Raw genomic sequence first — 27,674 nt, 5'->3', positions numbered from 1 at the left:
GCTCTCTGACTGTCATTACACAGCAGGTGACCATCACATGTATTTCTATTTCCTTTTAACTAAGCTGTAATTTGATGCCAGCAGGCGACTAAAGAACAGGTGGTCTCTACAGGAAGCTCAGTGAACATGTTTCATGCCTCCTGAATTCAGCTTGTAGTCTGCGTGCTGCCAGCTGCACGTATGCTTTACAACAGTATTTCTGCAGTAAGATAATGACTCTACACTTTGTGTTTAAAAGGCCCAGTAATCACAGACTTTAACAATATGCAAGTAAAGCCTCATAAAAACAATAAAAATGTTGGCAACATTTTATTTTAAGGTACACATATACAGTATATTAACCATTTAGTGGCTGCTTTAAGCATGCGTATTAGTAACATATCGACTCTTTATTAATCATATGGATCCCAACCTGGGGGGCCAGACCCCCACTATGTGTCACTTAAGCTTTACGTGGTAAGAGAATAGGTCTATGGCTCAGCATTTCACTAATTTCTGTGAAGAAAACTACATTTTTTAAGGTTTAGATTTTTATTTAAAATAGAAATTTAAAACAAATCTCACAGGACAAGGCCACAACAAAGACCTGAACACAACCTTAATTCACAGAAAAAATTAATTCACAGAGCCGTTACTCTCTCCTTATTCATCCTGCATTAGAAAAGTATGCAGTTAACACAACCAACCAGCTAAAGAAGAGACTAAATTTTTTTAAAAGCATATTAAATATGTATGATTTATAAAATTAAAAAAATACATAATACAGACAGACCATTGTATAAAATAATTCCTGAAAGCATGAGGAAAACTGTATCTCTGACACTATATTAAATGAATAACTACATTAAAAATTAATAAATAAATAAAAGATGAAGAAAATGCATGTAATTAAAATATATGAAATGAATCATTTAAAAAAACACAAAAATATTCTATACAAACTGCAGTATAAGTCTAACCTTAATGTCCCTACATTGGAAAGATGCGCTCTGCTAATTCTGACATTATACATTTAAAGTGGCCAATTAGGACATCGAAATTTGAAATTTAGGGATGCATGCTGGTTGGTTTGTGTCAGTCAAGTGCCCCGTTTCCACTGAGTGGTTTGGCCTGACCTGACTCACTTTTTGTTCCAGGTCCTTTTCTCTCCCCCTCAGTGTAGGCGGGATTCTCAGTTGATCGCCATAGCGACGCTGCATACAGCTGCCATGATGTCATGTTCAGTGTGACCAGCAGGCCCCCAGGAAGTGCGCCACCCTCTGAAGCAAAATTTACATAAGCTGTGTCCCAATTCAGGGTCTGCATCCTTCGGAGGACGCAGCCTACGCGGTCTACGGAGGCGAGTCCTTCGGAGGCACCTCCGAAGGCCACATTAACGGTTGTTAATTGGGACAGTCGAGCCTTCGGAGGATTTCCTGGTTGCGTCACCAGATGTTCCCGCCCTTTCCCCCATGACAGTTTATTCCTGCCGTCAAGGCTCGCCAGAGAGAGAGAGACGGGGGGAGAAAAAGAGAGAGACCGAGAGAGGGGGAGAGGGAGGGAGGGAGGAAGAGAGAGGGAGAGAGAGAGAGAGAGGGGGGGGGCACTAAAGCAAAGAAATTATTTTATTTTTAAAATTTATTTTTTTATTTAAATTTTGCTGGAGGAGGAGGACAAGTGCCTCTGTCCGCGTCGGAAGCTGAGTTTTCGGGCAGTACAGCCTCCGTCAGCGGGCTGCGGGCAGCACAGCGGGGCTGCTAGGTGGCTACGTGTTAGCATTACTAACGTCACGTATTATGAATGAAATTATGAGATTTTAATGTCCCTCTAAGTTTAACATATCTGGCGTTTAATTTTCAAATGAGTAAAAACCCACATTAAGTTAAATCAACGCTCCGATCTCCGCTCTCTGCCGCCATTATTTTTGAAGATCGCGGGCGCGCAAGGAATCTTGGGAAATGGAAGGCCGCGAAGGATATTAGCGATGTGTCCTCCAAACAGAGGGAAAAGGAGGCCGCATTTGTGGGCTGCGAAAGGAGGAGCCTTCGAATTGTGACCAAATGGGACAGCCTTCGTGCAGCGCTGTGACGTAATCAGCCTTCGAATGCAGCCTCCGAAGGATGCAGACCCTAGTGGCCGAAAGTGGAACTACGGCGTCACGTGATGCACACTGGCCCAGAAAGACTTTCCCCCGTTTGTTAACATTGGGAAAGAGACCTCCTTAAATCACTGGATAATTTTTTTTGAGACATGTTGACTTTTCAGAACGCTTTTTTTAAATAGCCATTATTGAAAACATGAAGTCCTAAAGACGTAAAATGCGCCATTTCCGAATCAAGATTTGGAATTCGGTATTTCTCCAGACTTAAAATGAACGCGCACAGGACCCGCAAACTCTACAACGTGAACGCGCATGTAACTCTTAGAGTCACTGACACAGCACATGTTTCGTGCTGGCCGTAGTAATGGATATTTTTGTATCATAATTCATCAGTTTTACCATTTTACATCACATCCATACGCTGCTGGCTGTAAAGGCTGTAATATGGATGTCTTACCGTGTCCGTATCAGAGACCGTATACAGTCTACGGTCTGTATTCAAACGACCAGTTATCAGCGCGGAGCACTAGTGACAGTTATTAAACGGTACTGAACGCAGTATTTACTTAAAGTTGAGCGGTCTAATAATACACGGGGCAATATTACAAGGCATCACCTTTAATTATATTTTTGTGGGCAAAACACATTTTGATTCTGTTAATTTAATTTCTCCGGTCGTGATTACGATATGACTCCCTGATAAGTTGTATGTATATTTGTGTGTACTACGAGAGGAGTGCTGGTGAACGAGCGCTGTTCGGCTGTCGTTAATCACTTCTACGCATGCTCTATGGGCCAGTAGATCCGGGTATTTTACACTTTTCTAAACCCGGAAAAAGAGTTTTCTCTGCTTCATGCGCCACTGAGCAGCTGTCATAGGAATGAATGAGGCCTCACCCCCACGGCTGTATCCAGATCTGTTTTGGGGGCTCCAGAGGAATTTTTTAATGAACAGGCTCTTGTTGTTTTTCATGCAGTCAGCCATCTTATTAACCCCCCCACCCCTTTTTTTTTTTTTTTACTTTGCAAATAAATTATGAATCGTGACGTTAAAAATAGAAGTGGTTGTATTCATATCCCTGATAGAACTCAATACTCGTTATTAAAAATGTGTACGAGTTGCAAATATAGTTAATATTGCAATATATTATATATTATTTTTTTAGGGATTTAATACATGAATAGAATGACAGATTATTATGCTGTTTATTATTAGGCCTATTCTTATTTTTGAAAAAACATGACTTAAGCTCCCCAGTTAAAAAAGATATTTGAAGTGTCTCCCCTGTTTTGCTACATTATATTAAGTATTGTTTCTAATATGTTGTGTCTTTTTGTGTTTTCATGTATGTCCTGTCTTCATAGTGTAACCGTTTAATGCTTTGAAACATGGATAAACATCACTTTTCTTCTGCTGCTTTCCGATGTCTTTGCAAGTATTTAAACCTTCACATCCTACGCAAATTGGTTTGTTTTCTTTTGAATACATGGGGAATGGGTGATGGGCAACTTGGACGGAAATATTTAGCAAATTGCAGGAAGTTAGTTAGACTTGGAATTGAAAAAAAAAAGCTTGTGGAAAAATTCCAAAACAAAAGGATATTTAAAATTATTTTAATTACATATTTAAAATTATTTTTTTTAAGAATTACATAATTGTTGTTATTTTTTATTTTTTATCTTTTTTTTTTTACCTTGTTTGTTTGTTTTAAACTTTTTTGTTTTTTAATTTTCGGATGTATTTCTTGTTACTTTTTTTTGCTAATTTGTGGGTGTTTTCTTCTTATGTTGCACATTGCCATCTTCCAATGTTTTGGAAAGTAATCAAGCCAGTTCGGTCAGTTTAAAAACATTAAAAACTTACATAATATATCCCACAAATTGTCTCTCATGTTTTGCCCAACTCATTTTGGGTAGCAAAACTATTCCATCACTTTACAAAAAGTGCATAATTCAACCAAATAATGTAGTAATCTGATCCAATTCAACAAAAAACCAAAAAACTCAAATCAAAATTTCTGCCACATGTCGTCAGGTATTCAAAAATGATACGTTTTTATAAAACTACTGGAGTATAATTACAGGACTTGTGCGTTGGAGTGCGTTTAAAGTTTTATACATGTGGTCACTTGTTTATTTCTCAATAACTCTTTTTTTTAACCATCATCGCCAGCTTGTCACGGCTCTGTGGATGAGTCCGGCAGCGGTGTCTGCTGCAGACTGAATGCAGCCTTTTAAAGTGACGGAGAGGCTGTAATTTGAGCGCAGAGGTATTATTAGCCAAAAAGCCCGAGCGCGGCACTTGAGACATCCAGATGTTGCGTTTGAGGCACCGGAGAACAACAGTTTCCACGCTGAGACAAACTTTCATACATCGCTTTTCCTGTTGAGCGGCAGCGATGGGAGCTGGCGGGCTCGACTGAAGGAAGACAAGTCAAACATTTTCACGCCACTTTTATCAGTTTGGACAAAGAGGATACAAAAGAGGACACGAGAGCTACGATTTAACTGCGCAGTTTGGACGTTTAAACCTGATTGAAATGTGTTTCTACGCTGGTTTGGAGTTAAATAGTCCACACTGTCGCTGAAATTACGTTTAAAACTTGTTTTTTGTCACTGTTTGTGAGTGCGTTTTTTGGGACATCATGGCTTTTCTTCACTTGCTCCTGTGCGCCGGGATGGTGTCGCTGCCCATGTGTGGTGCGTTTTTCCGGGGACCCCTGCACCCGGAGATGTCCAACGGCACTTTTCATCATTATTTCGTGCCGGATGGAGACTACGAGGACAACGACGACCCGGAGAAATGCCAAATGCTTTTCAAGATGACCGACGACCGAAAGTGCGGTCTGGACGAGGACCAGGACGCAGTGATACGGGATGATTTTACCATCATCAAGAGGCAGATCGAGGACTCGGCCCGGGTGCTGGAGGGGATCGGGAAAAGCATCTCGTACGACCTGGACGGAGAGGACAGCTACGGGAAGTATTTGCGCAGGGAGACGGCGCAGATCAGCGAGGCGTTTACAAACTCAGAGAAATCTCTGCTGGAGCTGGAGGTGAAATTCAAGCAGAGCCAAGACAGCGAGCTGAAAGAGGAGCACCGGCTCAGCGACGACTTTCTCAACATGGTAGTGCACACACGGGACGTCCTGAAGGACACGGTGGACATTTCTCTGGGACTCAAGGACAAGCACGAGCTCCTGTCTCTGATCATCCGCAGCCACGGCACGAGACTGAGCAGACTGAAGAACGAATACATGAAGTTTTGAGAGAAAGTAGATCCTACAAGTCTCTTTACAGTACTATTTTTATTTTTTATTTTTCTACGGTGGAGTGTGTGACCATAAGGCAGAGGTAGGGCAAAGAAAGAGAGCATTCATATCAGGGATAAAATCAAAACTTAAAGGGTCAGTACACCTAAATTCTAAACAAAACACATATTTTCTTTCATAACCCTTTACAACCTGAGCAAATTGGCTTGTTTTCTTTTTAAAAACACAAGAGAAAGCTGCAATGTACCTGAAATGTACTCAGATATATTTTTAAAAAAGGAGGGGGGGTCCCCCGACCATGAGTCAAAGGCAGAGTATAAAAAATGACCAGTCATATCCGGGATACAAAGGGTAAGTACACCTAAATTCCAAACAAAAATACAAATATTTTCATTTTTAACCTTTTGACACTTGAGCAAGTTGGCTTGCTTTATGTAAAAAATACAAGAGGAAGTTCCAAGTCCTGGATTACAAAACAATAACCCCAAATTTACCAAATTAAGGAAAAGGGTTAAACAATTTAAAAAAAAAGAAAAGAATAAATAAAAATAAAAACAATATAGTTAATTATTTTGTATTTTATTTCATTTTTGTCCCTTTACCTTTTCGAAACCTAAGAAATTATAATTAAAAAAAAATAAATTTACCTTGATCTGTTCAAAAGCATAGAAGGAAATTATGAATTACAAGAAAATCACGTCAAATTTACCCCCAAAAATAAAAAAAAAGGAAAAAACAAATAGAAAGTTAAAAAAATGAAAAACGTTATCAGTCATTTCAATAACTATTATTATTGTAAATAGCCCATAGTTTTAATGACATGACATTTTTCCTTTTTTAATTCAGTAACTTTTAATAATTTCTCTTTCTGCCTTTCTTTCCCCCTTTTTTCTTGTAGGTTGTTGGACATCTCTTGCCAAGTTGCTCATTGCCCTTTTAGTCATGTTTCTAAAGAAATCAAACACATTTGCTCAGGTTTTAAAGGTTTAAATGGTTGTGAAAAGCATCTGAACACAGCTAAAGAAAACTGCTATCATTGTAAAAGAGCAGTGTGTAAGATTAATGGCATTTAGTGGTGAGTATTGCAGACTGCAACCAGCTGAAACTTCTCCCGGTTAGAATTCCTCCAGTGTTCATTGTTGAGTTTTTTTACCAGGAGTCAAATAATCATCAGACGTCTGTTCCTCTCCGAACTAACAAACATGAAGATATGAATTGGTAAAAACACTGAATAAAGTAGCTTCTCATTAAAAAATAAAAATTAAAAAATCTGTGTTTGTCTGCTTGTAGCAGAGGGCCTGCTAACTACACTGGACACAAAACACGAAAACGTTCCTATCTCGAGTTAGTGATTTGTTTGTCCATTCTGGGCTCCTGTAGAAAAATGGCGGTGCAACATGCTGGACTCCGTAGATGAGACCCTGCTCACTATGATATGAACGTGTCATTCTAAGGCAACGAAAATACAACAATTCGTATTTTCAGGTGATTATACTCTAAACACAACATACTTATTCCATTATATTCCATTTATGCCAGTATATCCCACTAAATCTTACACACTGGAGCTTTACCTGTAAAGTAGTGGTTCCCCACTTTGGTTCACTCCAGTGGTCAAAATATATCCACAGTGTTGGGAAGGTCACTTTTGGCGACAGTCACCCCGTTAAAAATAAATAAATAATGTAACTAAATGTAGCTATTTTAATTATTTCATCAAAGTAATATAACATTTTACATGTGACTATATTTTGATCACTTTTCTAACTTTTAAACTATGCTTAAAGATGGCAAAAGATGATAGATGATAGCCCACATCTCGAGTTATTAAGTATTTAATCAAGTATTTAAGCTTTTTACAAAGAAGAATATATTCAGATGTAACCCCTTTAATTACTTATTTTCTAAGTAAATGTTACTAATTACAGTTTCATTTATTTTGTAATTTAATTATGTAACTCTGTTACATGTTAAATAAGCAGTTAGAGCTCTCAATGCTCACAACTCATAGTCATAAGTGATTTGTGATAAAGGGTCAGAAAAGTATCAGAAAACAAAAAAAATTTGGGAACCGCTGCTTCAGAGGTATAAAGCCATGCAGATCGTTTTGGTTCATTTTGTCCAGGTTTTGTAACATCTGTCTCCAAAGCTGGGTTATCAAAACATGCAGAAAGGACAAGAACCCGGACCCCTATGGGCCCTCAAAAGCCTGCCCACTGTGTTTTGATAATTTGGTTATTTGCAAATTAAGTTTTACATTTACACAACTCAAGCACGATATCAACACTGATTGGCAATGCATTAGTACCTGATCTCATGGCCCTGTTTTGTAGAGGGGTCATGTGTCAGAATTTGCTTTTTGTCCTCATGTCGTAACTTTATTGAATGAAGTTGCGCTCCAAAAAACAAAATGTCATACTATGAGTGAAACAAACACTGTTCTGTTAACGTCCATTTCAGTCATGGCTGCAGAAATGTCAGTGGGTGTAGATATAAAAACACAGGTGTATCAAACCAAAACTGTCTCCATTGCTAGAAACTGCTAGTGTTAAGTAAGAAAATGTGTTGTGGGCAGTGAGGAGTGGGAAATACAGATAAAATTCTCTTTATATGACAGTATTGTGATACAATTTCTGGAGAAAAGCCAATTGAGAAATCGTTAATGGAAAAAATAACCAGAGAGGAATGTGTGTTTTTGGCTGAGCCAGCAAAGTGCTTCATCATATTGATGCAAAAGATCATATAAAAATCTGATATTGCCATAAAGTGGTCCTCCTCAGTGATTTGCGATGCTCCCAAAGATATTAAAGAGCAATAGAGCGATAAACAGTAAAAATCTTCAGAGAAATATAAATCATCTGACTGTAAATTGTCATATTGCCCACTCCTGGAGACCATTGTAACAGTCATTACACACCATGAAAACACACAATAGTAGCTGAATTACTTTATTAAAAACTGGCTTAATGTAGATAGCATCACTGTTATGTAATCCGTCCACCAATCAATATGCCTCTTTTCTTGGTCATTTTTTGTGATATAATCTGCTTGTAAATGGTCACAGGTTCGTGTGTGTGTGTGTGTGTGTGTGTGTGTGTGTGTGTGTGTGTGTGTGTGTAAAACAACGGCTTCGAAGATGAGTCAGCCAATCAAAATATTAGGAATGGGAAATATCAGTTTTCAAAACACTAGTACTGTAGTCAGATGAAGGGTTTTCCAAAATTCATTCAGTCCTCTGTGACCAAAAACACAGAGTAAGGCATTTTGGAGTGAGTCATGTTAGGATTAAGTAAAATTTGGGACACATCGAACAGCTTATGTGTCTGTGTGAATGCTGTGTTTGGTTTTATTTCGACCAAAAAGTTGAGAAAATTGGTTTTGGATAACTCTCAGTAAAGCAGAGGTGGACCTCGTGTAGTTAAAAGCTCTGAAAATGAGCTGTTGTCGCTCTTCTCTGACACTCCAGATGAATGTCTCTTAAAAATATCAAAGAATGTTTACATGTGGACATCTATGTTGTATTTTTGCTTTTAGGGCTTGCAGACTTTGCACAATTCTTTACTGTTTTGGTGCTAAAGGTTGTGACATGGTTTAAAATGCAAGGCCTTAACTGTGCTGTCCTGCACAGGCAGTATAATCATGGAACATGTACAGTGTATTATTAGAAGTAAATAAATACTGTGAGTGCCAATATCTTTATTACAAAACACCTTAATATGTATTCATTGTTTATATAAAGTTTTGGAATAGAGCTGCGTATATCTATTTACCTTTTTAAGATATGTGGTGTGATGTAATACATTGACAGATAAGACTGCAGGCAGCACTCGTGGACTTCGATGTCAAACACTAATCTGTGTGGTGATATTCTTAACGGATTGTGTTGTGTCTTAAATAAAAAGTTTTTGTTTGAGGAGCGGTTGCAAGAGCATGTTTTCATGGAAGAAGTTTTATGAGACATTCCTGAGAACACATGCGACGATTTGGATTTAGGTTGAAACATTCATCCTTTCCTTTATTATTGGTGTCTTCTAGTAGTTAATGATGTAAAAGTAAGATTAAATATGTCTTTGTTTTGCTGGAAATCCCTGTAGAGATACCTATTGTTATGCCCCTGCACTTTCATTAGATGTGGCTGGAGGCATTATATTTTTGAGTTGTCCGTCCATCCCATTTTTGTGAACGAAATTTTTCAAGATGGCCTTGAAGGATTTCTTTCAAATTTGGCACAAATGTCCACTTAGACTCATCGATGAATTGATCAGAATTTGTTGGTCAAAGGTTTAAGTCAGGACTCCGTCATACATTCCCGTGAAGGTGGTGTCTAAAGAACGCCTTGAGGGAATTTCTTAAAATTTGGCGCAACAGTCCATATCGACTCAAGGATCGAGTGTTTGTACTTTGGTGATTCAATGTCAAGGTCACTGTGACCTTGCGTCTATCTCCTTTTTGTGAATGCAACAAATTTGGCACAAACGTCCACTTGGTCTCAACTATGAACTTATTAGAATTTTGTGGTCACAGGTCAAGGTCACTGTGACCTTGCATCCATCTCATTCTCGTGAACATGACATCTCAAGAACACCTTGAAGGAATTTCCTCAAGTTTGGCACAAACGTTCACTTGGACTCAACAACAAACTAATGAGAATGTGGTGGTACAAAGTCGAGGCAACTGTGACCTGGTCCGTCTCTTTTTCGTGAACACCATATCTCAAGAATACTTTGAGGGATTTTCCTCAAATTTGGCACAAATGTCCAAACAGACTTAACAACAAACAGTGTAGAATCCAGTGGGCCAAGGTCACTGTGATCTCGTCAGTCTCATTCACATAAACGTAATTTCTCAAGAACGCCAAATTTGAATTCCCTCAAATTTGGTGAAAACATACACTTGGACTCAGCAATGAACTGTTGATAATTTGTTGGCCAAACGTCAAGGTCACTGTGACCTTGTGTCCATCTCAATCTAACAGAAACAAAATCTCAGTTGACAGAAACATCCACTTGGACTCAACAATGAACTGATTAGAATTAAGTCATCGAAGGTGACGTGTTTTTGGCCCCAACTCAAGAATTTATACTCTAATTATGACAAAGTATTACACAAATGTATAATTGAATCAATTGTCAAAGTGATGACATTATATATCCAAAATGTCACAGATCAACTTCACTGTGAACTCATCATTTTCTGAAAAACATAACTGAGGAACTGAAGGGGAGACATTTGTTCAGATACTGAATCAGTGACTTTAATGTTGGGTGTCCATCCCAAAACTGTGCTGATTGTATAGATCTTCTGTGCTGCTGGGGGGGAGTTGGGTGTGAAGCATCTACAAATTTACAGTCATGGCTGTAGGCTGTTGACTGGTCCGCAGAGACATACAACCGCGAGGCAGTACGTCTAGATTTTCCTATATAGTGGACCCCACAATGTGCCAGTAGCACTATAACCACCGGGTCTGCGTGCTGTACTGCCTCGTGCTTCATAATTACAAAGTTGTCCTCCATGTTTGCTTTAAAAGGCTTTGAGGTCTGCTTTAAATTACACACACACAGGCCTCCTATGGGTGTTTTGAAGGAAGAAGATGGTTGTTGGTATTTATGGGGAACAGAGATGCAAGGAAGTTGTGTTGACAGTATTTTTTGAGGTGCGGTGGACCTTACTAACAACTTGTTTTTTCCTGTATTCGTTGTCTGCTAAAAAAAAAACTTTTTACCATTTTTTTTACCCCCATTTTTTAAAAGGTTGTGAATAAGGTTGAGTTTGAGGCTTTGAATCAAAGGAATAAAAATGTATCCACCACAACCACGTGCCAGCTGATGTAAATTATGTAACATTGCAAAGTACAGTATATGGCAGTTTTACTTGCGGTTACGTAGTCAATTGATACTTTGAGCCCTCTGATTGCGTCCATGATGAGGAGACAGAGAGGACACGTACAATAACCTTTAGCATACATAGTATGTTTCCATGAGAGAGGAAAGCCCCTGGTTTTCTCATTTAGGGAAACAGATTATTGGCATCATATAGAGGAAAAAACATTTATGTAACATACATCCTAAACAGTAGCTACGATGAGACTTCTGTTATAACTATTAACTTGGACTATGAAATATATTGTTCTACATTATATTTTATGTTACATTTTACTTTGTGACATCAAATGTTTTCACTTCCCCTTCACTCAGGCTAACCTTTGGTTTATTTCGATAAATAATTTCCGTGAGTTTATGATGCAAGTATAATTGACAAGCTGACATTGAAAAGAACTGTATGTACCCCCTCTATGAACTCTGTTTCCCGGATAAATCTGAGTAAAGCCTGATAATTGGTAAACAAGAGAGGTCACTGTCAATGTTAAGCATCACGTCTTTGTTAGTTGAGCCTCTTGTACATTTTATCCTTTCACAAAAAAATGTGAAACAAAACAAAAATAATATTCCTGCAGAACACATTTTCTGTTCGTATAAGGGTTGAATTCATTCACCAATTCATTTTTATGATAGAAAAGATGCATACTGTGTATCAGTGCATTTCATGATAGTATGCTTGACCCTATACCACAAAGTCTGTTACATAATGCGGCTGTCACCGTTACTGTTGTTGCTGTTGTTAATGAACACGTGTGCAATGATGTCATTTACAAAGGTGACTGAGTTTCGATCATCATTTACCCTTTGAAACGTTTTGAAGGTCTGCAGTGTTATAAACTGGGTGACAAAGTATGAAGTTAGCACGTGTCATTTAAGATAAGATAATCCTTTATTCATCCCATAACGGGGAAGTTTTGCATCATTATAGGAGCAAAGGGGAACGTACAACCAGGAACCATAGGTTAAAAAAAATGTAATCATTGGTGAAAGTCACACATCAGTCTAATAAGTAAACAGTAAAAAAGCACAGGGCAATATAAAAAAAATATTTGGATGAAAGACTTTCCTGCACATGCGTTGGTCATCTTTCCTAAACCTGCAAAACACATAGAAAGTAGTAAACGGAAAGATGTATGACTGAACAGAAGAAAAAAATGTTTATTTCTTACATTGCTTTCATTATTCATTTATGTGTAGATGAGTTTCTTGATTAATTAAGCAACGTAAGTGATTAAAGAAAAATGCAGAATGCAATTTCCAAAAGCCAAAGGTATCCCTTAATCACTTGTTTTCTCCAATCATCAGTCCAAAATGTTTAAAACATTACATGTACTGTCAGATATGACAAATAAATGCAGCTTTATAACAGAAAAACCATTAATTGATCGTCAGGATATCATCTTGAAAATATAAGATATTTTTTTCTGTAGTTTGACTAATTGATTAATTGAAAAAAAAAATTCCCACTGCAGTTGAGGGTCTTTTCATGTATGTGCATCTGATTGTAGTGGTGGACAAGATTGTACCTTCCTCTGGAAACACAGAGAAATAATTAGCTTAAAATTTATATAATATGTATCAAGGCTATGTCACATTCTTAGCCATGTTAGCGGCCCAACAGTCCACTTCCATGCAGTATATGACTAAGATGTGCCATCAACTATTAAATTATGCCATTGACTTTTAGTTATTTATTTATTACAGAAGGTCATGCTCCAGGATGGATATACATATATGTTGGCCTTGCTTATCACACAGTGCCTGTACAGGATCTCCCGCACCGCCTCACAGAGGTCCTAGCTAAGCCCCTGTCCTAAAAACCCAGAAATGTTCTAAAATCCATACACGTGCTAAAATCTTTGCAACATCCTAAAATCTCAGAAACATCCTTAAATTTGAGAAACATCCTAAAATCCTAGATATATCCTAAAATCTTAGAAATGTCCTAACATCCCAGAAATGTCCTAACATCCCAGAAACATTCTAAAATCCTACAAATATCCTAAAAATGTCCTAACATTTGAAAAACTTACTGAGATGCTAGAAATGCCCAAAAATCCAAAAACGTACTAAAATCCTAGAAACATCCAAAAATCCCAGTAATGTCCTAAAATCCCCTCACCAAAAAAGTCCTAAAATCCAAGAAACATCCCAGAATCCTAGAAATATCATGAAACCTAAGAAACGTCTGAAAATCCTATGAATGTCCTAAAATCCTTGAAATGTCCCAAAATCCCAGAAATGTCCTAATATCGCAGAAACATTCTAAAATCCTAGAAATATCCTAAAAATGCCGTAACATTTGAAAAACTTACTAGGATCCTAGAAATGTCCCAAAATCCAAAAATGTACTAAAATCCTAGAAATGTCCTCAAATCCTTGAAACATCCTAAAATCCCAGTAATGTCCTAAAATCCCCTCACCTAAAAAGTCCTAAAATCCAAGAAACATCCTAGAATCCTAGAAATATCATGAAACCCAAGACACGTCTGAAAATCCTATGAATGTCCTAAAATCCTTGAAATGTCCCAAAATCCCAGAAATGTCCTAATATCGCAGAAACATTCTAAAATCCTAGAAATATCCTAAAATCCTAGAAATGTCCTCAAATCCCAGTAATGTCCTCAAATCCCCTCATCAAAAAAAGTCCTAAAATCCACAAAAAAATCTTAGAATCCTAGAAATATCCTGAAACCCAAGAAACGTCTGAAAACAAGTAACATCCTTAAATCCCAGTAATGTCCTAAAATCCCCTCACCAAAAAAGTCCTAAAATCCAAGAAACGTCCTAGAATCCTAGAAATATCATGAAACCTAAGAAACGTCTGAAAATCCTATAAATGTCCTCAGATCCTTGAAACGTGTGGAGGTGCTACGGCCGGCCCCTGACATAAGGACATATTTAATCTTACTTTTACATCATTAACTACTAGAAGACACCAATAATAAAGGAAAGGATGAATGTTTCAACCTAAATCCAAATCCTAGCATAGTTTTGCAAAAGTGGCCCTCAGTCAAAACAGAAAAAAAGTTGAATATCACTATTGACTCTGTTTGTTGTTAAAATACCAATAAATTGTCAATGGGACATAATCTAAAGACTGTCCCCCTCAGAATCACTTGATGTTTCAGCATCCCCCTCAATACTTTCAACACAGCTGCAAACAAAAGAGAAATACTCATTTTGCATTTGTCAAACAGCACGTAGAGGCTTTATTGCGTGTTAAACGCAGCCGTGCTGGCTCAGCTGTCGTTATCAGATGGGACTGAAAAGTAGAGCAACGTTCATGCACTTGTAGTGATTATGTCATCCAGTCCAGCCTCCCGGTCAACCTTTCACCCACTTTCCCTGCTGTCTCTCAGTGACAGCCGGCTTGTGTTGACGGAGCGTGGGGGGAAGAGGATCCATCGTCCAGACATTAGTCTGCAGGTCTGTGGCTGTAACTGTTTTAATGACGGCACTTTGATTCAGAAACTTTAAGGCTAAAAACCAGCTGTGAAGCGCGGTTAGCTTCTCTGTTAGCTTTACAGCTCAAAGTGGATGTAAACAGGAGGAGCCCGTGTGTTTAACCAGCTAACAGTTAGCTAACAGACAGTTTAGCTTCCTCAAAGCCAAAGACTTTACGACTGAACATGTAAACAAAAGGCTGCCGGATAAACGTGTTATTTAAGCGGCTGTAACCCTCAGTGTGGTTAATTCACGACAGGCAGCTTTAATTTACTCTGTTTCTGCGTGTTTCTGTGAATGTGACGGTTTGTTTTGTGCTAACTCAAAAACACCCGCTGCTAGTGATGTCACAGCTGGTGCAGCTGAGCCGATAGTGAAAGTAAACCGGAGATTTTTAAAGCAGTTTTTAAAGAGATATGAAGAGATAGTGGAGGCTGCTGCTTTCAAACCCGAAACAAACAGGTAAGCAAGCAAACACCCACACTTTAACAAAGAGGACAGAGCACACACCGGACTTTGAAGGCTGCACAGAAGCCATACAAACAGATGGTCACACTGAATGAATGAAATCAATAACAAATCAACTCTTTCTGGGATAATGAGAGCTGCAGTGATTAGTTTTGTGTTAATCGACAACCTGATTAACTGACAGCCTTCATGATGGTTAATTAACTCTTTGAAACTGGAGCAAATTGGCTTGATTTCTTTTAAAAATATGGAAAAGGCAATAAGCAACTGAAAAAACTGCAAAAAAAAGTTAAAAAATACAAGATAATTACCTAAAAATTAGGGGAAAAAAGGGAACATGGTGAAAAAAAATCTCATAAGGAAATGACCTTAAAAAAACTATAAAATATACAATTTTATTGAATTATTTATTTGTTAAATTCTTACATTTATAAATATATTTTTCTTGGTGGATGTATAAGTTGTGCCCAAAAAAAAGTCAAAAAAAGAAATACATAATTATACAGCAGCATTATTTAAGCATTCTCTCACTGGCTCGTGATATATAATACATTTTAGACTTAGACTTAGACACGTTTATTTATCCCACTTGTGGAAAACTAACTTGTCACAGCAGCCGTGTGTACAGAAAAAATATATAAAATATCAATATATACAAAATATAAAATATACAAAAATGCAAAACTAGGCATGTATCAAAGAAGAAGAAAAAAATGTACAGGTTTTAAATACAAAAATCAAAGATACACCAGGAAAAAAATCAAAGATATACAGATTAAACAAGATGCAGGTAAGAATGTGGGAGAATGAGGGAGCACTGTTGTTGTATCGTAATAAATAGTAATAAGGATAATATAATAATATATAATAATAATAATAATAATACAAATCTATAATTAAATAATAATAATATAAATATATAATATATAATAAATAATAATAATACTATATAATAATATAATATAATATAGATAATTTTGATTATATGGCCAACTTCAGTATTATAAGTATAGTAAGAGAAACCTTATTTTGGTGACTTGATAAATTAGGTTTATTTTACACCCATTTTCTTATGATACTGCTTCTCTTTCTCTTTAGCTACAGATTTGGGGGCCCCTTCTTATCAACGTAGTTGCTTGAAAAGAAGCATTCAGAGATGTGGATGAGTACATTTGCACGTCTCGCTCTGCCTGCGCTGCAGAGGAGCGCCTCTGCCATGGCCTGTCAGGCTCTGAGGGCTTGTCGTCGACCCGGGAGGTCTGCAGGTCCACTACCCTCATGTCTGACTTCAATGCGGCTCCGTGGGCAGCACACACTGGGGTCGGCCCCGCTCCCTCTGGCCGGCCACTCAGTGAGGCACGTCCGGGCTCTGGACGAGGAGAGGATGATGGAGGTGGAGTGGGAGGACGGCGGCCACAGTCTGTACCCGTTCACTTGGCTGAGGGACAACTGCCAGTGTCCACTGTGTACCCTGGAGTCGGCTCAGGCCCGGAAACTGCTGATGTCTGATCTAGATGTCCACACAGGGGTCGACGTTATCGAGGTCACCAATGACAACAAGGTAAGGATGCTGCCATTATCTGACTGTGTTTTTTGGGGGGCCAAATACTCACTGTGATATTCTATTTAAAAGGTCTAGTAAAGTGATGCTAAACCGGTTTTGCTTGGGGGCCACATTTTCAAAATGACAGGAGGCCAGGGGCCAGTCGCAGCAGCACCATACATGTTTCCAGAATTATAGGGCGTTGGTAGGATTTTAGGATGTTTCTTAGATTTTTAATTTTTTTTTACCGTTTAAAACATTTTACAAGCAGAAATGACGAACTTTTTACTCAGCTTCTTAAATGGAAGAACTGACTACTTTGTCTTTTCCTCCTTTTTAATAATTTGGATTTCTATGAGTTTTTTTTTTTCAGCGTTGCTTGGACAAAAAACGAGATTTTGTGATGTCAACTCGGCCTCTCAAATTTTTTTTTTACTGACATTCATAAATGTTTTTCACTGTTCACTGGTGCCATAAAGACTCAACAATTAATTGAGCAAGAAAATAATCATCAGATTAATTAATAATAAAGATAATTGTTAGTCGCAGTCCTACCATGTACACTCCTATACATTCTTATTGTTTTAACACCAAATATTCTTGTAAGTGACGCTGTGTTTCCTCAGCCATTTTTGACGTGACTGGGCAGTTTTTGTTTATCACTGTGAGTTAAAGTTAAACAACAAAACTCAAACTGTACTTTAATATCATGAAACTTATTCCAGTTAAGGAGTGACTTTTACAATATTGACCGTTTTAGGGCGACGGCCTGGTGGTAAACGGTCAGGCAATCTAATTTTGTCAGAAGCAGACATGCAGTCTGACCTTTAAGTCGTCCAAAAGAACAACCTTATGTGAGCTGCGTCCTTTAGATGGTTTGGCCCCTGAAGTGGGACACAGTTATAAACCGACTCCTCTGACCTGTCAACTGTGTGCGCTTTGCTTCTGTTGATAAATAAAAATGTATTAAGATTCCTGTTATGTCTCGTGTTCCTTTACCAAGATTTACTGGATAATGTATTATTGGAAACATATATTTAAACTACCGGAAGAATTACAATTTCATGCTTTCCTCTGTCCATAGAAAACATTAGGTTGTGGCATTGGCCAAAAACCCCTGCCAATATTAAAAAAACAGATGGTAAAAGTAGGATGTCTTCCTTTCCTTTTTCTTTGTCAGTTTTTCGAGTCACAAAAAGCCCCTAAAAAGGCAGACAAACAGAATTCCCAGTAAATATTTGACCACATCATTACCAGTCAATAAAGAAGAGTGTAAACGTGAAAGAGAGACGGTGCCCTTATGAAAGCAAAACTTAAAAAAAAGGAAACATGGGGGGAAAAGAACTAAAACATTTTGGACAAATGGGATCAATGAGCTTTTTGTCCGTCCACAGGTGTCCATTGTGTGGCCCGACCAGCACACCAGTGTGTTCGACGCCGAGTGGCTGAAAAAACGCTGCTTCTCATCTGCTGCCAGACAAGCAATTCAAGAAGAGCTTTTCCTCAATGGTGAGTCTCGCCTTGATATTATCGAATCAAATTAGTGAAACTGTATTTTAGAATTTTGTGCAATATACTGTTTTTGGGGACCACATAGCTGCTATAGATGCTCCACTGGGATTCGACCTACATAAATGATAATAATAATAATAATAATATTAACTTTATTTATATAGCACCTTTAAAAACAGAGTTTACAAAGTGCTTTGACAAACAAGGCCAAGTAGAAGCAAGAGGAGTTTCTCGCAGAAGTAAAAAAGTAATACCGAACTAAAGCCAAACAAAAGAGAGGAACAGTCACAAAACAAAAATAACAACACCAACCCATCCCAATATGAATAAATGCTGTTCGAACAATATTTGCAGTAAACACAGAAATAATAGTACTAGTAATAGAATTAAACATGGCCGGGGCAGAATAAAAAATAAATAAATGATAAAAATAAATAATAAAATGAAAAAATAGATTAATAAAATACACCAATTAAAAAAATAATTAAAATACACTCATAAATATACACAGAAATACACTCATATTACCGTTTCAGGTACAGTTAAACTAGTGGAGCCTAACACAGTTCTGCCAACAATCCTCCGTTCATGAACGTTATAGTGTTTAGTTTTTGTTGAAACTGTTTAGAGACGCGTTGATTCAAGTGTTTGGTCATTTTGGAGGATGAAGGTTTTGGGGTTGTTGTATTGTGTGACACTGATTTTGGGCTGTCCCAGGCGAAATATGAGCAACGAGAAAGAAGCGTGGCGATATCTTTGGTTGTGGTTTTAAAACAGAGAGAGAGGTTCAAGGACGGCTGTTATCCGTGTCCACATTGTCCCCCTCCTCCTCCTCTGCTTCAGACTTTTTTCGAATCACAAAAATTCTGCTATAACTATGGCTTGATTCATGTTTGTTCACATTTTTTTCTCACCACAACAGTGGCGTAGATGACACACACTGATGGCTTTTTCTACATCGATGGACATAAGTCTCAGCCTTCAGTTCAAAAGGTGTCATTGCACCGTCTGCAGACATCAAACTCGATGTCGTACTCATGTTTATTAAGATCCATATGTAGCTCACACGAAACATATAAGATTGCAAAATTCTCACAGTCTGCAGGCTTTAGGGTACCGTCACACATTTGCAAAATTAACGTTGCATTTCTATGAAAAGCGAGCGACGGGGTTAAAGCAAGTTTTTCGGTGAAGCAAATTTGCATTTTTATGTAGCGTTACACTTTGACCAATAACAGAAGCGTGTGGAGAAAACACTGATTGTTTCTGTGTTTAACTAGTGGATATTTATGATATTGGTCATAAAAATGACAAACTAACTCAAATAGGAGATGCTCCCTGGCGGCCAGTGAGAAGGGACGTAGGCGTGAATATTTAAGAAAATGGAAACTTGTATCATTAACATCATATTTCGCTGCATTTATTAGCAATCTAGTTAACATAAGCCAGCTTTTCTGGATGCGTCACACCCGGCACTGCCCACATTCAGCACAAATATCAACTCGACAGGCAGTGGTCAGTCGGCTGAATTCACTCATGTGTGATCTCGATTAGTCAAAATAACAAACATCTCTCTATATTATGCATTGCAGTTCGGTTGAGCTCGGTGTACCGAATAAAGTGGCCACTGAGTGTATTTAGATGCGTGACGGGGGATTTTTTTTTTAGGTGAGTTTGTGATGTACTAGAATGTGCTTATCTCCTCCTAAATGTGTTCACCGAATGGATGCACACATGAACTCAGTGGTGTTATATACTGGTGAAATTAAAAAAAAAATGCATAATGCATTTAAACTGCTCACAAAAAAGGCCTGTAGAGATGGGACTGCACATGCCTGAAACTGATAGCTTTTTAATTGATTGTCATGTCATCAGATCATCAGCAAAATGGTTTTTAAAGGAGGCCATAAATCAAAACGCAGCTGTCAAAGAATTAACAGGATGAACACACACTGTCATGAATTACTGCGTTTTCAAGGCCGTATCTGAGAACAGTAATTTGTCTGCATGGCAGAGTGGTGAGAGTTACCTGCTTGTACGTTGCAAACAAGCAGGTGCATACTGGGGCCATACTGTGACCACATGAGCGTCACATTTCATTTTGGACACCTTTGTTACATGACATCAAAATCCCTAAGTACAGCCTCATATCTCAGTCCTGAATGCCCAAACAAAACATTTCTATTCTTATTGACCTGACAGATTTCACACTTTGTTTTGAAGGAAATGTCATGAAACAGTCAGTAGGTTTGTTTCAATTATAGATTTGCACAAAACTTGAGCAAGATTTTAGAGATGTCAACAAAACACATCACAAGATGACTGTGTTTCCACTGAGTAATGTTTTGCGACTTCTCAAGCAGAAGCATGGCGATGGATGTTCAAAACATGAGCAGGTTCATTTCTGTTGCAGCCGTCATTATTTTTAATCGAAGGCGACGTAGGCATGTTATGCAGCGATAAAGGAAATGCAAGCCCCCTATACATGGGAGCGGCCACATATGAGGGATTTCTGGAAGGTTTTTGTCCAAAATGTCACAGAGGAATTCTGGATTTAAAATTTAATGATAATCTGCTCAACTTTCTCAGAGTTACGTGATGCAATAACAGCTCTTGTAGCTCCTGCTGCATCATGAGGGAGGCAGTTCATGCTGACAAGTGCACAGCATCATGTGACCTATATGGAAGTGAATACGTGTCATTGCAGTTTTTCGTTATATGTCTTTTTCAAATACCATCCCATGCAAACATAAAAACGTTTTTGCAATAAATTGACTTTTTTTTCCTTAGGCATTTTTATATTTGCAAGTTCAGTTTGTGCAGTTTGAATATTAATGGAATCCTGCCTAACCTGTTACTGTAACATTAATTTGAGATAGCTTTTTACCAGCCTTATTATTCCCTGTTTTATAACACACGAGCTCACGTTGTGTCAGCCGTTTATGACAGTTTGAGCGTTTTATTGGCCTGGTGAATTTTGGTAATTCTACATTTTCTCTCTCTTGAGCAAAAGCCAACACCACAGTCCTTTTTCTCTGTTATCTCTGGTCATATAGCACCAAAAGTTTTTGCATTTTTCTACTGCGTAAAAAGTACATAGTTTTATGAAAAAAACATCTTTCCAGCAGCAAAATACTTCATTAATCCCTAATGTAGGTTTATGAAAGACTATGTGAAGGGATTTCACCCTGACATCAGTGTAAAATGACAAAAAAAAAATAGTTTGTGGTTTTTCTTTATGCACATGTCACCGCTTCTTATTGTGTTAATTCCTTTTTTAGTTTTAAAATTATTGGCATATTAAACTAGATTTTGCTGACAAGACTAAGCCTTATTCATATTCATTGGGTGTTTTTACATGGACTTGACTAACCTGTTTATGATCCGGGTTGTGGGAGTATCCCATTCGGGCATGTAAACACTATGCTGTGTTGTGTGCTCTAAAGGAAAAAGTATTTGGGGAATATAAATCACCTGATTTCTTGGCGCTTGTGTCAACACCATACCCCGAAAATGATCATAACTGGGTTATTCATGTCCATGTAGCCGCACTCAGTAACATCAAAATGGTTCACCTGAGGTGTGTTTCATGCGTAATTGTCAAAAAGGGAAACTTAAAAGAGGTATATTTTGAATTGAATTGTAATAGGTTTAAACTTGGCATGTGGCAACAGCAGGAGTTGAGTTGTTCTGAATAAAGGCTTGTTAACATCCATTATGTAATTAAGCTGCAGCTCTCTGATGTGTGCGTGTGTGTGTGTGTGTGTGTGTGTGTGTGTGCAGCTGCAGTAATTAGAAATGAGTGGACTTTCTCTGCTCACCTCTCCTGGTGAGAAAAAGATGGCTCTGATCTAAACTCTTCTTCCCACACATTTTTCTTCTCAGTAACATAACAGCGTTGTTAAGGAAGGCGGTTTTTCTTAAGACTGGGAAGAGAACTCATTTTACAGTACATTTACAACGGCCCAGTACGTTTTACAGTCTGCCAGACAGCGGAGGAGAAAGTTCAGCCGTGGAACAAGGTAGCAGCTTTTCAGTGGAGCGGGGGATGGACTGCAGTCGGTTTGTGTACACACACGTGGTCCTGAAGGACCCACAGGGCTGAGCGGCTCCTGCTCTGTTCCAGACTGATTAACGTGTGTGTGTGTGTGTGTGTGTGTGTGTGTGTGTGTGTGTGTGTGTGTGTGTGTGAGGAACTCCTTCATCCATGTTGAAATGTAAACAGATCCCCCTCGTAACAATTTACAGACAGATAGTCATTATGTAGAGTAGATTTTTTTTTCTCTGCTCAGAGCTGGGAGCGCTCCTGGAAGACACTGCTAAACTCATACACCAAAACACAATGCAAGATGACATATACACACACACACACACAGACACACACACTCTCACTCTGGGTTTAATTATTTCCTCCTGAGCGCCAGCCTGAAATTCCTTGCACCAAAAAATACCGGAAAGGTCTACATTCTCAGAAGATGGATGATGAAAAGTGTTCACCTCCGAGGATTTTTTGGCTCACGTTCTCACTGCTTACTTCTCCATGACGTTATTTCACTGAAGCGTCGTCCACAGTTTGAATTACTGTTTCCCTTTTCATGCAGCGCACCTAGATTTTACAGGCCCAAGTGTGCCTGTTAAAGTGTTCCCAACAGTGAAAGTTAAGCGCAAACGGGACACTGTGAGGTCAATATGAAAATTGGAGCTCTGGGGATATTATTCAGCCTGTACTATACCTCCCACTTTTATGTCTAAAGTAATGTTTCTGTCTTCTGCTTTTACCGTTTCTATGGAGTTGTGCAACTCAAACCGCAGGATGTAGTTCAGCAGCAGCTATTATTGGAGTGAGACATGGAAATATTATTATTCAAGGACAGTTAATACATTACAAAGAAAACTTTTTGGTCTATTTATTGTTAATACAGGGATCAGCTGGAGCGTGTTGAATTTGCGCTTGAGTTTTTGGAGCCTGCAAATATCAACCTAAGGATCCAGCATCCCCCCCTGTCCCATGCACCATCACTGTGCAGTAAGTTCTTCAGTTAGGCCTTTATTTTCGAATGTTAACTGCAGCGTATTGGATGCACATGTGATTTGTCAGCATCTCTAGTTTATTGTCCGTGCACATCTCGTCCTCACAAAGCTGAGCCGAGGCGCAGTGCGTCTGCAGAGTAAAGCAGCGGACGTCCTGAAAAGCTGACGTCTGTATAAACGGGAGTCTCATTCAGACCCCCTCTGCCTCTGCCATATGGAAAACTGATTTAGAGTGAGGGTCAAGAACAGATCTGCATGTTCTTACCAAACACAAGCTCGCCGTTGTCAGTGTTTCCTTCCCTGGGAACGAACAAATCCCTGAGCCTGTGGGTATGTGTAACCAGGAATTTAACCTCACACTGCCTGGTGTTTCAGACGGGGGAGACGTTCTCCTACTAAGTCTCTAATATCCTAATATACAGTCCTTCTTTTCTTGGACACAATTTTCTATTTTTTGACTGTCAGTTTTTTTTTAATTTGACCACTTTTGTTGACTGTTGTTTAAAAGCTTTGCTGTCTTTAAATTTTTTTGTTTTTGTTTTATTTTGGGGGGCTGTCATCATTCAGGAATCTTGATTGATATTTCTTTTCAAAAGACATAAATTAAAAGAGGTCGCCCCAGTCCAGTACATTGTTTTTTTTAATAGACAACGTAGTGGCGTGGCTCCAGGGCTGGCAATGTCTGTCATACAGAAATGTCCAACTACTACTGGATTGATTGCCATGAAATTTCCTCCAAACATTTACATTCCCCTCGGGATGAGTTGTAACCATTTAAGTGAGTTATTCAGTTGTAATATATCCAGTGATTGTGATTGTGGTCAACCACTCCACCCCCAGACACAAAAGCTTTGAAACACTCCCCTCTGGCAGAAGGCTGCGGCCAATCAAGACCAAAACCTCCACAAGGACAGCTTTGTCCCAAACGCAGCTGGCCTCATCAACAAGGCCCGGGACCCCCACTGATGTGGACTCTTAACCCCCCCCCGACACCACCAGTAGACGTTACGCGTTACATTTACCTTTTCATATTTGTATATGTGCATTACATAGCCGCTTTTGGACCAGTTCCCCCGAAAACTACATATTTTTAAGGGCTTTTCTTCTGCTCGCATTCATAACCCCTACACTGTAAAAAACTGTAAAAAAAAAAAAAAAGAAAGTAAATATAACTTTTAATCTTGATTGATGTTTACATTATATCTTACTGTTATGTTTACATAAAATTTAATTGAGTTAGTATTTACTTAATTTTGTGGACATGTCATCCAGGTCATGGTATCCATAGCTGCTATTTCGTTGGCAGCTGGACTTGTTTCAGTTCCTTGAAGACATTTCGCTTCTCATCCAAGAAGCTTCTTCATTTCTAACCAACTGAAAGGGAGATGCAAGCTTTAGACTCTGCATCTGTGTGTGCTACAGCCGCAGCAACCCTCACGAATGCTGCTTTGGTCAAAGACGCACGAGTGTCCTTAACGACTCTGTAGCACACACCAGCACAGAGTTTGAAGCTTGCAACTCCCTTCAAGCAGGTTAGAACTGAAGAAGCTTCTTTTTTTAAAAAAAAGATGATTTTTAGGGGCTTTTTTATTGCCTTTAATGGACAGGACAGTCAGAGCGTGAAAGGGGGAGAGAGAGCATGCGACATGCAGCAAAGGGCCGAGGCAGGGATCAAACCCGCGGCCACTGCGGCGAGGATATAACCTCTGTGTATGGGGATCAAGGAACTGAAACAAGTCCAGTTGTCAACAAAATAGCACTTGTGGTTGATTTGGTCGAGTTGTTGCAACTTAAAAATGACAAGTTAGGGACGCCAAGTGGGCGCCTCATAAACAGAGGGTACAGCCTTACTATGGCAGCTGCGGGTTCGATTCCGACCTCGGCCCTTTGCTGTATGTCATCCCCTCTCTCTCTTTCCCTTTCATGCTTAAGCTGTACTATCTCCAAAAGAGGCAAAAGCCAAAAGAAAAAAAAAGTTAAAAAAAAGAAAAGTGACAAGTTAAATTAAATCAGTCTTTCTAAGTTTTAGCAACTTAAGTAGACTAGATTTACTGTGCTATATATCTGTATTTTATGGGTAAACTAGTCATATTTGTCATATTTGTTTATTCTTTGTATATTTTGACAAGTTAACAAAACAGAACTCGCACATTTCCTAACTTCATCGTTTGCTATATCCTCTTTGGGATGATCAAGTTAAATCAGACTAACTTGGTTTACTTAAGTTGCTAACACTTAAAAAGAACAAGGTAATTTCACCTGTCAATTTTTAAGTTGCAACAACTTCACAAAATGAAATTTAAAAAAAAGGTTAACACTGTATGTATAAAGGAAACTTGATTTATGATTAAGAGTTAAATTTACTTTCCTTTTTCAAGGCAATCAGTTTCCAGGATCATTTTAAGTAAAATCAACTTGTCAGATTTTACAGTGCAAAATAAATACTGAAGTGACTCACTGTAAGCCCGCCAGCAGCTGGTATAGTAATGTCACTTTGCTTTAACGAGTCAAAATTGCATTTTCACCATTACATATATGCTTATTAAGCCTGGACTTTACTTTCTGTCCATTTTTTTCATGTTTTCTACCAAATTTTTCATTAAGAGCTGTTGTTTGTGTCTTGTGTTGTCAGTTGTTTACACAGCTGACAGGTTTATAAAAACAGCGGTTGCTGGTTTTGCACTGACTCATGTGTTAAACCAATCACAGTAGACTTAATTCACTCCTGGTTCCTCTTGCTCAGAGTACCTACTCTGAAATAGGAGCCAAAAAAAGTCTAAAATATTCTGTGTTCTTTTATATTTACTACTCTGAACCTCCGCTTACACCTTGAATAATTTTGCAAATTCATACACAAACTACCTCTTCTAAAAGACAGCACAGCTCTTTTCATTTTAATTCAGGCACATTATACATATTCTTATAGTATTTTTCAAATTTTTATTGCAATTCTATTATGTCTTTGTTTATCAATTTTTTGTGATACTTGCTTCAAATTCAAGTATATACATAAAAAAGTACACTGTGCATTCATGCAGTGAAATTCTTTCTGCCCTGACTCTCTCTTAAACTTTAAAATGTATAAATAGCACAATAAATAAAAAAAATACCTAACCTCACAATAAAACAATAGCAGAATATAACTACTATGACAGTTTATGTTATTATTTTAAAGTTAATTTTCTCTTACGATGTTGATGTTTTGCACCAATGCAACACTTATTCAAATACTCAATAATATAACCAGGAACTGAGGAAAGAAGGAGGGAACACCAGAGGCGGGATAAAACATATAAAGATAGATAGATAGATAGATAGATAGATAGATAGATAGATAGATAGATAGATAGACAAATCAATAGATAAGATTAAAATAGTAATAAAAAAATAAATAGGTAAAATACTCAAACTGTAAATAAGAGGCAAATGACAAGATAACAGCACAAAATAAAATAATAAATAGATATTTTTTAAAATAATGAAATGATATGAGAAGCAGAAAAAACATGTTAAACAGAGTAAAACACATAAATAAAAAAAGAAAAAAGTCAATAGATAAATACATGAAGTTAATTTTAAAGACAAAAATTTAAAAGGTAGTTTGCTTATAAAAATATCCTCAGTGAAAGCCTGTGTGGCAAAAAAAAAACAAAAAACAGTTCAGATATATCTCAACATCTACAACACAGATTGACACAAAGTGTGCACCGACATTACAGACAGTCCTCGCAGTGAGATTATCGAATGACTTTTAGGATCCCCTGATTTTAAACCGCCACCAGCGGGTTGGCATTTATATTTCAGTGAGTGAAATGTCACGACAGCTATTGGATGGTTTCATGCAGTTTAGCGCAGACACGCCTGTGTTTGGTGAGAAGTGGTGAGCCTCTGAATTTTCATCTTGTGCCGTCATCGGGTCGGAGCTGAAATTCAGCACTTTGGTTCGACAGTTTATTTTTTTTACAGTTTGATTACACTTGTGCGACTGCATACTCGAAGTCTAATTTATTTTTATTTCTTTGGACCAACCTCTTTTTGGGACATTCGGTCGTCGGCCTCTAAAGTCAAATATTCATCAGTCAGCTGCTACGTGACGAGGACGCTGTCAGATTTATTTGTTTCTATCTGTCATCATCAGCACAAAAATTACATCTAATTCATAGATGTGTTTGGGAGTTTGGGAATTCACGCCTGCTGTTTTCTTGCTGGCATTTGCACCCTGAACCTCTCATGTCACGCGAGGGAGGGCGATGATGCTGAATCCCTCTCTGGAGCACCCAAAGGCTCATGTCACTCACACCCTTATCTGCAGTGACGCTTCCTTTCACCGATAAATCTGTCGTTGATTTACTCAAATGCCTGCCAGATGCTTCTAATATTTGAACCATGTCATCGTCTCAGGCCTCCCATTTTGCGCTTGTCATGTTTATTTAGCCCGGGCG

At 38.2% G+C, this 27,674-nt stretch overlaps 2 protein-coding genes across 3 annotated transcripts in view; both read left to right on the top strand.

Annotated features, from left to right (window-relative positions):
* Positions 1-4,316: 4,316 nt before the first annotated feature.
* Positions 4,317-9,265, top strand: fibinb (fin bud initiation factor b). The gene has a single exon (XM_042489247.2). It carries the CDS (start codon positions 4,726-4,728, stop codon positions 5,347-5,349), a length of 624 nt encoding a protein of 207 aa, XP_042345181.1. The 5' UTR covers positions 4,317-4,725; the 3' UTR covers positions 5,350-9,265.
* A 5,255-nt stretch (positions 9,266-14,520) lies between these two features.
* The window catches only part of bbox1 (gamma-butyrobetaine hydroxylase 1), a 37,576-nt gene continuing 24,422 nt past the window's right edge, over positions 14,521-27,674 (top strand). Inside the window, exons 1-3 of one of the 2 annotated variants that reach the window (XM_042490655.2) lie at positions 14,521-14,660; positions 16,251-16,707; positions 18,084-18,198. In XM_042490655.2, coding sequence (XP_042346589.2) covers positions 16,303-16,707; positions 18,084-18,198 — 520 coding nt within the window. In that variant the 5' untranslated portion in view covers positions 14,521-14,660; positions 16,251-16,302. Of the gene's footprint in view, positions 14,661-16,244; positions 16,708-18,083; positions 18,199-27,674 lie in introns of both variants that reach the window. The other variant, XM_088089211.1, reaches the window with a different exon arrangement.

This window comes from Plectropomus leopardus, chromosome 1, assembly GCF_026936395.1.
Source record: "Plectropomus leopardus strain MGB_pleo_1.0 chromosome 1, ASM2693639v1, whole genome shotgun sequence".
In the NCBI taxonomy this organism is placed as follows: domain Eukaryota; kingdom Metazoa; phylum Chordata; class Actinopteri; order Perciformes; family Serranidae; genus Plectropomus; species Plectropomus leopardus.
This window is presented reverse-complemented; position numbering and strand designations above follow the sequence as displayed.

Coding starts and splice junctions, on each gene's coding strand:
- fibinb (XM_042489247.2), top strand. CDS start 4,726: ATGGCTTTTCTTCACTTGCTCCTGTGCGCCGGGATGGTGTCGCTGCCC.